General features: G+C 36.8%; 1 protein-coding gene across 1 annotated transcript in view; it reads right to left on the bottom strand.

The window, feature by feature from the left end:
• The window catches only part of ARID2 (AT-rich interaction domain 2), a 111,789-nt gene that overhangs the window by 7,468 nt on the left and 93,090 nt on the right, over positions 1–11,231 (bottom strand). The window contains exons 17-20 of the mRNA XM_054827822.1: positions 5,966–6,104; positions 5,781–5,866; positions 1,372–1,495; positions 1,188–1,279 (exon numbers count right to left, since the gene is read on the bottom strand). Coding sequence (XP_054683797.1) covers positions 1,188–1,279; positions 1,372–1,495; positions 5,781–5,866; positions 5,966–6,104 — 441 coding nt within the window. The remainder of the gene's footprint in view (positions 1–1,187; positions 1,280–1,371; positions 1,496–5,780; positions 5,867–5,965; positions 6,105–11,231) is intronic.

Below are 11,231 nucleotides of genomic sequence, written 5' to 3'. Positions count from 1 at the left end.
GATCAGGCAGTTCTCAGGACAAGGCACAATACAGATGCTTTAAAAATCATCTTCAGCCCTGTTCTTTAATTAAAAAAAAGTGAATGAGGGAAAGCTTTCCAGGAAGACTGAGCTGCCTTTTGTTCAGTATCTACTTGTTCACATCTTGTGTGAGAAACTGAGCGCTTAAATAGGAAAAAATAAATTCAAGCCATCATGGCCCATGTGTAACGCCAACCCTTGTATAGAAGAAGGGTATACTACAGCACAAAATCCCACCAACACCTCATCAGTATGTGGAACACTATTTCTGTGACAAGTATACGATATGTACACATGTACACATGTACCCCAATCCTGAAGACAGCAGGAGGGTTTCTACAACCAGTATCAAGACTCTTTTGTTTAGAACTACGACTGGGGAATTCCTCCTTATGGACAGGTTTTTGAAGAACAGACAAAATTAACAGATTCTTATTAGAAATAATTACTTCTGCTATTATGAAGCTGAAACAATGCAAAACAAAACCGAGAAAACACTCAGCTTGTAAATTCTTGGAAAAAAACATAAGCAGCATGCATGGTGATTACTGGCACAGTAAGTAACTCCTACTCCTTCTGCATCATAAAGAACATTTCCTACTTTGTACCACAAGTCAGTATTGGTCTATTTACTTACTGAAGGATTTCTACAAGTGAGAGGAAAGCTGAGTCATTTATTAGAGTTAACCCAAGTTTGGAGGGGAAAGCAACAGAGAGGCAGTAAGTGTGGAATGCAACTATGTCACTCCACAACTTCAGAAAATGTTCAGAAGAGCTCATTCGCCTCTTTCTCCAGTTGGGATAAAAAGGTACTGCCAATGGGAAGTTGCTTACAGAAGAATTAATTTTCAGAGTCATGTGAAAAAGGGACAGACCCAGAGCAAAGGCTTCTCTCATCTGTCTCCAACAATTTAACCTGTCAAATTTACCAGACACATTTCAAAAGTCTGGATCACAAATACTCTCTTAGGTAAGATGATGCTGAGCACTTGTGTGGGAACTAAACAGTGCAGAACTGATAGAGAAATTGTTCTGTCAGTATACTTATAGGGTTTGGTGGGTTGTTTTTTTTTTTGAAGGATGGGTAAAACCTACCTATTGTTTGGTACTTAAAAGAACATAAACAACGTTGCCCACTGGTATCAGAAGAATCATATGATGCTTACCTGCGACCACATTCTGAATATTTACCAATATTTTTTAATATTAAGGCAGCTGTTAATCGGATGTGTTTAGTTATTGGTCCCTCTTTTTCATCCTACAAAAGTAAAGAGGAAATAAAAAATACATAAAAGTCCTGTAGTAGCCGGCAACAATTAATATCTAATGCTTCAGCCTAACAATACTAACTGTGAAATCTCTGAAGACAAGGTTTCTTGATCCCCTCCTTAATGCCATTAGAGCAGCACTCGGATGATTCACAATGGCCTTCTGTGCTCTGGGAGTAGACGCAGTACCTCCTGCAGCTGGCTGCCTACATTAGTAAAGAAAGAATTAATAAAAATAAGTTTTGCACCACTTTCTAGAAGATTAACAACTCTGAAAATTTATTGACAATTTTTTAACCTATCTGAACAGACACACAAAGATCCATTAATACTTGGTGCTGATATGTGATTTGTCCTTTGTTTCCACAAAGATAAGCCTTACTGCAAAGCCTTCAGAAGAGCCATGGGCTTTATTTTATGTGAAAAAACACTTCTCTTGAAGAAGTACTGCTCATCATCCATGACATTTGTGATGGAAAAGTAATATATTGTACTAATGACATAGCCACTTCCTGAAGTGTACCTATTTAAAGGAATGTTTTATCACACAGGCTTTAACAGGAACTGTGATAGCAGCTATGCAAATGTCATCTGAGATTTAGCCACGGAATGTCCTTAAAATATAGCTATTCAAAACTTGACACAGCTCATTGGGACCATCAGACACTAAGACAATATAACATTTATTAACTGTAGTTAGTAAGGAATAATATCAAGTCACGTGATTGAAGTTATGATCCGAAAACTCAACCATGTAATTGTTAAATCAGATCAAACATTTGTGAAACCAATTACCTGTTACCGCAGCTTTCAGACTGATTAATAAATCAGGCAGGGTATTTTATAAAGCTGGTACAAATAACAAACACAGTGGAAGCAAATTCTCCATTTTCAGTATTAACACTGAAGTCAAAGCTCTATTTCACATAAAACTTTGAAATTACTCATACAGTTAGAGTTTAGAATGTAGAAACAGCAACTTTACTTAATAAGTAAGACTCAATGTTATCTCAAAGGAAAGTTTTGCCACATCAATGGTGAAAAAATCACCATGCTTCAATATATTGAACAATATTATTATCAAGTCTTTCAATACCCTAGTAGAATCTGACTAGACGTGCAAGTAGTACTTACTTGCAAAGGTAGCATAAGTCAAATGTAAATGTTCCTTTTTTTTTTTTTTTTTAAATGAAAGTTAGCCTGTAAGAGTATTATTTAGGCATCTTTCACTGTAAGCGAATATTCTAAGAATAAAACTTGAATTCTCTATTCAGAGACTTTCTTCATAATCTGAAATTCTAACGACAATGAAACCTAGTTAAAAAAATCAGAAAAAACGTTCATATCAGTGGTTTTAAACCACAAAACAGAAAATTAAGAAGTAGTAACAGACAGACTTCTCCCTAAAAACTTAGCTCATAATCACACAAATGGAAATAAGAGTTTGAAAACCTTTATGAAGTAAAGGGAGAAGTGCAGGGGCTGAATTAAGAAACTGTTGGGCAATGACATATGTTTATAGGAGAGTGAGTACCACAGTAATTATCTTTATTTTTAATTTCTGGAACATTTTTGTTTTCCTTATATTGAGGAGAACAAGGGTTCATCAGTGAAGGCTGTTCTCTTCAACAGCTAGCATACTATATTTTAGAATGTTGAAGTATTATTGCCTTGATTCTGGAAATATTGAAAAACCGACAATTGCAATAAATCAGGAGGATATTAAAATATTGTCTTCTCTTTTTGATTTTGGAAAAAAAAAGAAGTTGATAAACAGTTACTGAGCCATCAAGTAGACTGACTTGTGTCTGTGGGCAAGTATCTCTCTCAAGAAACGTGTATATTTCTTGAATGTCATTAATTATATTATCAACTTAACTTCAAACCACACCATTCATCTTGTGATTTAAAGTTCTCTGCTGCCTCACTCCTGTGGTGCATGAATAATACTTTTGGTAGCTCAAGCTACCACCTTTGCTTCAGTGGCAACAAGGAAAAAAAATTAATGTGAATCCAAAAAGATTTAAATGCACAAAGCTACAGTCAACATACAGTTAATTGCTAGTGCTACCTGACCTTCCAGATTGTAATATTCAGCTACCTCTGAAAACCAGAAGAGGAAGAGTTAATATAATACAACTTTAAAAGCAAAGAAATACAGAATTAAGGTATACAACCAACTCTGTAATGCACCTTAGCTTTGCCCACCTGGTTCTGGCAAAAGCCATTCCAGATTTTAGCCAGTATGTATGGTGTTATGACAGACAGAAATGATGATTAGGGGAACAGGCCCTTGTTTGTTACATTGTGTTCCATGGATTTTACTTCCAGCATCAATAACACTCACTCTGCACTCTTGGAGATACATGTACTTTTACTAAATGGTGAGGGATTAAGTGAAGAAAGTTGGTGTAATAAATGCCTAAAAGTTGATGGCTTACACATGCTTCATGTCAGCACCAGTTCTTTAAGTTGTTTCAGCTCCATACACGAGTTTAGGCATATGGACTATCAGTGGTCTGCTGATATATCACTGATACATCTGATAAGTTTCTAGGACTCAGCAAAAAGTAAACTAAGCCAAAACCTTGTAAGTCAGCTTTCAGACATGACCACGTAAAGCCAACTTGAGGGGACTTGTTGGAGTGAGCTTAGAGTTTCATTTGACAAGTCACTGATTCTGGAAAGCAAATTATCAAGTCTTGTCTCCCTCATGAAGCTTGATGCTCTTTTCAGTTGTGCAAACATAACTCTGTGGCAGCGCTGTAAGATGTGGGTTACACATTTACATATAATCAAAATATTGCTGTTTGTTGAGTTCTTCTTTGGTAAGAGAGGAGTAATGGAGACATGAGGGAAGAGAGTAAAAGGAATGGACAGCGAACCTCTATGATTTTATAAAACAGCTGAGTGTATTAACTGTCACAAGTGCTGACAGAGAAAGGTCTCATGCCTTCCTTTTGTTCCAGCCCACCTCCTGTACTGGTGTTCAACTGACTGTAAGGCAAGTGTATTCCACTCATCTGGTAAACCCACTCTTTTGATCATTATTTTTTTTAAAAACAGAATTGATTTACCATGCAATCAGACAAAAACTAAAGCTAGCTCTCTCAGTGCAAGTAGTGCATAGCCACAAGAAGGAACAAGGGATGGCAGGGAAAGTCAAAACATCTTTCTTTGAGTAGCTGAATGCTCTTATTTCAACTTGCATTCTGAAATCACATCCTTAATATCTTGTGATATTACAGTGTCAGTATTTCTGCGAGAACTGGTTATGCATATACATTCCTACTTTCTGAATCTGACCTAATTAGGGAATTCTGCCTTAGAAGAGGGGATGTATGAATGTTTTTTCTAATACGAGTACTTGTGTCAATTTTAAAGAAGCCTGTGATGACACAGAGCTACTGGATGTGTTATTTATGTGATGGAACATTTTTGAAAAGGGGAGTTGAGATCACAACATGCTAGTAAATGGTATCAGCCTTGCACTTCCCACTTACCAAGTATTTAAGACGACATTATTATAGTTCTTCATTTTGTGGTTTTCAGAGGTCTGAATGTTGTTCAGTATAATGACACAAGGCACCATAAAGCAATCGTAAGTTTGTGTTAAGAAGTTTGTTTATAGTAAAAAATAAAAGGACTCCCAAACTAAATTTCTCAGCTTTCTCTGCTGCCTCCAGCAGCTTGGTGGCAATTTAACCAGACTGCAAAAATCTGCCTGGGACCACATAATTACATCTTGAGCTCGCAACAAAGAGATTCCAGTTAGTTCCTAACAAAGACCTAGTCTTAATACACTTATACAAGTAACTGAACCCTGAATAACTCTAATATAATATAACCATCCCCACAACCCCACAGCAATGGAGTTGCACTCTCCAATATTAATTCCAGATGGTTGAAATAATTTTGGGAAAGAGGAGAGCCAAAGCTAATTCCAGGTAGCAGCACAAAATTAGAAGACTCAGAGGAGTTGGTATTTATCTTGCTTGCTTGTTTAAAGGATAGCTTATTACAAGAGTCCCTGGATCAAATCAGCCCAAATTTAGACCACAAAACTGGAAGGAATACAGCAAGTTACAGGACAATCCATCTCAGCTGTATGAAACAGCTGAACTGTACGCAACTAAAAACTTTCCATCTGGATTACAAGTACTTTCTTGTAAAAGTTATTAAATGCTGTCCAGTTGGGAAAAAAATCAGGAGAACATGTTGAGAACAATGTCCATGACAGAATATTGACCCATATACCTTAAAGAATTACCTGTTCTTTTTATAACTGCAACCACAACTCCCACATCAGAAACTACTCCCTCTTTTGCCCATTTTGCCTTACCGTAACAGACCTCAAATTTGATTACTGGTGTAGACTCTACATATGCAGAGTTTCACCTGATAAGCCAGGTTATAAATACACAAATTCTTCCTCCAATAATTTCTAATCCTCTTATTTTCACTACTGCTAATGAGGCTCAGGTCTCTTACTTATTGGAAGGCTTTTGACTTCCTGCTTGTCCATGTTCATCTTGCTTTAATCCTGCGAGCAAAGCATCTCTGGAACAGTGCTTATCCTGTTTGGGGAACAGATAAAGACAGTGAGAAAGGTGTGTGAAAATTTGCTATGAAATTCCTACTATTTTCTGAAGTAATATGTGAAAGAAAATCTGCACCTGTAAATGGGTAATGAAGGAAAACCTCTGCCGCTGGAAAGGTTCACATCCCTCCCATAAGCACTGCCCTGGGTAGACATCTTTTCCTCCATGTTCAGTTGCTGCATGATAGAAAACTTGTGATGGTGTTTGAAACCACCTACAGAAAGAGGGGGAGTGGAATTTAAGGTTTTTTTCCCAGTTAATGCTAGAGCACAAATATCACAAACATAAACCCATGCTGGCTAAACATTTTTATTTTCTGAAACAAGACATGATTTGATAAATGAAAAGTCGTCAAATTTTAAAAGGAAAAACACGTACTTATATAACCAGTGAGCTACCAATAAATGGCAATATGGTTTTGCCAAATCTGATTGAAATATCACACTTCTATTTTTCTATTTATAATAGAAATAATGCATGTTAATGCCAACAAATCCATTCTCTGCAATACAAGCAAAATACTGTTAATAAACAGCTAAAAAAAAATTGGGTTTCATGTATTCTTTTTCCCATTTTCCTTCTTTACTGGCAGTCATAGTTAGACCTTATTTAAATTTTAATTGGGAAAAAAGAGATGCACACCATTCATCCTATTTGCTCTCGATACTACACGCTTGTCAACTGATGGAATAAGAGATCAATGTAAAATTAGTGCTCTTTAGCACCTGAATTCTAAATATCGGCCATATGGCTAGATGTTATTTCCTGATGCACACAGAAGTCAAAAAATGTCACTTACGTGTCCCTTTTTAACACCTTCACATAAACCTCAATTTTTAAATGACTTTCTAAAACCTCAAACTAAATGCTTTGCCTGCCGACAGCCCCAAAGCACAGGAGATGAGGTATTTCAGCAAATGAAGCACTTCCGCATCAATAAAGAAGATGTAGTTGTTGTAAGCCTGGCCCTGTAATGCTCTCGCCAGTGTATTTTGTTTTCTGTATGTTCTGTTTGGTGAGAGCCTTACACTGAGTTCAGCCCAATAGGGGCTCTCTTCCATTTCAAAGTGGTAGAAAAGTTACAACTCTCTGTAAATGTCACCTCAAAATACTGGTGAGTCAACAGTTCTCAAACAGGTCTTAGATTTGTATTTGCAAATTGTCACATAGATAAAAGATGTGTTATCTTAACGTGTATCAATATTAAATGAAAACAGTGAATGATTCAACGTGTGGCTTTTTTAGTCTAGATATGGTTTAAAGTGTATCTCAAGTGTTACAAATTACATCCCTTACTTCAACAGAGAAAAAATGGCCAAAATAAACAAAAGACTTAGCTGCTTGCAATTCATTTCAATACACCTAACCCAGCTCATCAACACCCACTTAAGGCTTAGACAGGAGAGGTCTAGAAACCTAGCTGCTGCCATTTGGGAAGTCATTACCACCAGCTGTCTTCACACACTTGCTGGACAGATGCCACTGGCGCAGCAGTCTTACCGAAGAGGAAACACATGCACCCACCTCAGCCACCCTGGTTCACATGCCAGTATTTTAGTTTCAGTTAACAAGAAAAGTATTTGTGTTAAGATGTTTGACTGAACTTGCTGGGTTGAACAGCACCAAGAGGGAGACAACCTCCAATCAGAGACCTACAGCAAGTGGCCAAGGATTGAAGTAACATCTTAAACTTACAGCAGTCATTTATAGCCAAGTTCAAGTCACAACTCTCAGCATATGAACAGCAGATCAGTAGGTGCTTTGATCCAGCCACATCCTTCCACATCCTCCTACTACTTTCAATACTGTCCCTTATGCAAACATAACTTGCAAATCAATACGTAGGCCTAAGTGTACAGCTGCTGTTACCTGAACCCTGTAAAGGTGTCAAAGAGCTAATTTCACCCAGAGACAAGTCTTAGTTATAAACTGAATCCTACTGCAATAACCACCTGTAACATAGCAATTATGTTCTGCATGGGCAATAGATACCATTCTCTTAAAAAGCATTCAGCTCTTACTGAAGGGAAGGCAGGAAGGAGAAATACCTGCCTCTTGCTGTTGGTCCAGACAGCCCATAGTAGGAAATGAAAGTCAAATGTCTTACATCTACACTGGCTCAACAGCAAAAGTTGATGTTTCAGAGGACAGAAAGATGTCTCTCCACGATAAAGGGAAAAGTCAGTATGTAAACTTAAGACTGGCACAAACCTATTTATGAATAATTGCTGGCATGGTTGAAACAAATTTTATGGCATAAGTGAAACCCAAAATATAGTTGAAAACATTTTATTCAACATGGTAAGGCTTTGAGAAAAATTAAGCTATTTCAGCTATGTTGGTTCATTCACTGTATAATACATTCAGTGTTATACTTCAACCACTGATCTGTAAAGATTCAAATTTACTACCATTTTGCAGAGAAAAACTATTTTTCCTTAAAGAAACACCTAAACATAGTAATAAAAAAAAAGCTCAAGTACTGAGAATACTGTCAGTTGAGTCTAGACTCTTGTTTCCCACTTAATTTCTCCATCATTCTGTTTAGTTGCTGAACAGAACATTAAATTAATAGCTGACTTGACAGGCAATGGAGATTCAAGAGCATTTCCAATTTACTTTTTAAATACCAAGCAATTCAAGAGCAGCCATCTCCTACCTACCCGTGAAACAAAATAGCAGGTTTTACATTAAGCTGAATACAATTAGCAGTACTTGCAGAGGGCTGAACTTCAAAGGAAAACACCTACTGTCTGTTACATCCTCAATGCAAAGTAGTGTGCTGACTGACACCTTTTAGAGTTTTACTTCCACTTCAGATACTAAACCTGAATACATCTGTGAGAGGCCAGTCATTACAACTATTTGCATAATTGGGCCTGATCTGGTTGTGGTCTTCAGCCACTACTAAAGCTGTTGCATTTTATTTCAAAATCTTGGCCTAATGTTTCCTAATTCAGTTCTAAAAAACAAGACAGCAGAACCCACACCCACGCCACTGGAATGCTGCTGACTGCAGCAGCCAAGTTAGCAGGTAGGAAAAGAACATACTATTTTATTTATTTTTAATAATTCTGATTCTTAATAAAATGTTTTTGAAAGTCTTTGCTGCCTTCTGCAATACATCCTAGAAGGAAAACTTAATGCTAGTATGTTGTGAGAATTAAACTAAAGAACATGCATAGACAAGCAGGTGCAAATGACTGCGTCGAATTTGTCTCACGTCACATCTTTCCAGTTAACTGTGAACACCATGAAAGAAACATTGCTCTTTCATTTTACTATGATAAACCTGCCTGCTTAATACCTAGGAAAAAAACCTGCTAAGCAATCATGAATGAAACCAAGTGGTGGAACTAAAGTTCACATAGACTAATGACTCACTCAAAAGAATCTTTTTGTTTCCTGCTTAAAGAACTCACTAAAACCACTGATAGCTGTAAATAAAAGTTACAGTAACAGGTGGTGATTCCAGATTCTTCTTTATGTCTGTTAGAAGCAGGAAGCCTACAGGAGATTTGATAGTCCTGTATTTAATCAGACTGTTGAAGGAATATGAGTAAACAATACACATTTGAGGAAGGTGCTAACAACATTTTGGCTCTCCACCACAGAGAACGCTGAGTGTAATGTTTATCTAAACTGTTTTTAGGCTGGGACTGAAATAAGTATTTTCAAAGTGAGAGACAGCATAAGAACAAGAGCTGTGCGTCACGTGTACTGCAATCTATCAATGCAAAAATCTCTGAAGGCTTTTGAAAATAATGAGATTTAATCATGAACAAAAAACAGTACAGTAAATAATGACAGGAGAAACTAAAGCAACAGAAATAATAATCTTTGAAATAAAATGTAGAGATCAACCTGTAAAATATGGGCCTCATAGCCCTTAACTTCAGTCTCAGGAAAACCTACTGGAATAGTATTTTAAGACAGACTTACAAAAAGACTGATAATGTAAGGTAATCATAATTGTACTGTTCCTCCTCCTGCCCCAAAATTTGTCTGCTCATATTCACATTCTAGTTTGCACGTGACATCAGCTTGTTCCATGGTTAGATGTCACCTCAACTCTACACAACTCATCCTACGTAACTTTAGACAAAGAAGAAAGCTGGTGACTAACTTATGCTTTAAAACTGTGGTTCAGTAAACTCTTCAAGATGGTATAAATTGATGAGGCTTCTGCTAAGAAACCGCCCCCGCTTTTTTTCATTTCCACCTCAGTACAACCCACTCTTGTACCAACACAGGTGTTTATGCATCTATTGTGCACCCAGTACAGTATGGTTCTACAGTTATATTTATTAGTAGGAAAGGAGTAAAGTAAAAAGTAAGTAAAGCCTTACATGTATTTCTTATATAGGGAAGTGTCACCTATCAAAGAAACAAAAATCACTTTTAAGGTGAAAATAGGGCAATGATTTGAAAAGCACTAGATCTCTGCAGTACCAGTCAGAGTCTTATCTAAAATCAGTATGTCTTGCATTGACTTAATGATCTCTGAATCAGGTTTGTAAGGAATAGAAGAAACAGAAATTACAGCTTCAGGGACCTACAGATTAAGTGTCCTTCAGTATTCCTCTAATTCTGTTCAAATGCCTCATTTTCACCTGCGCTTCTAAACATTCAAACTTCTCCACCATTTCATCCCAACTTTCTGAATGTCTACACACCAGCTTTCTGCCCCCTTTGTCTTGTCCTACAACGATGAAGTGTCTCACACTTTTTCATGCCCATCCTGTGTGTTATGCAGTTTTTCTCACTGTTTTCAAAGTGGCTATGTGACAGCTACCTTTGCTTCACCCATCTGTACCCTTCACTGAAAACCAAGCATATTCACAAACCTATGCTATTTTAAAAATCAGTGTCAAGATATACATACTGATAACAAGGATAGTATCATCTTTTTATAAGCCTACATCCAGAAGTCTGCTAACTCACTCCTTTTAAGGACAACAACAAATCAAAAAAAGTCTAATCATTACTGTCCAGTCCTAAGGCTAAGTTCCTTTTTATTTCCTTTTGTGACAATGGAGTCCCGTAGCACACAAATGGTATCTTAATTACTAAAATTAGTCATAATCTAAATAAGACTTTGACCAGGCCATAGAAGTGCAACACCCTGCTCTTGCAAAACTGGAAACACAAGAAAATGTCAAGACGGGATTTGTAACTGGAGTACAGTAACTATTTTTGTATTTGCAATAGAGAACAAGCTTCAGAGCTAGGAATTTTTTTTAAATCTTAACTACATGTCAATATTTTGTTTATTACTGAAGACTCAATACATTACAAGAAAGCCACATAATACTCATTTTATGCTCTGAAGAATAATTGA

The sequence above is a fragment of the Grus americana genome, chromosome 1 (genome assembly GCF_028858705.1).
Source record: "Grus americana isolate bGruAme1 chromosome 1, bGruAme1.mat, whole genome shotgun sequence".
NCBI lineage: Eukaryota > Metazoa > Chordata > Aves > Gruiformes > Gruidae > Grus > Grus americana.
Note: the sequence above shows the minus strand (reverse complement) of the source record. Positions and strands in the feature narration are given on the sequence as shown.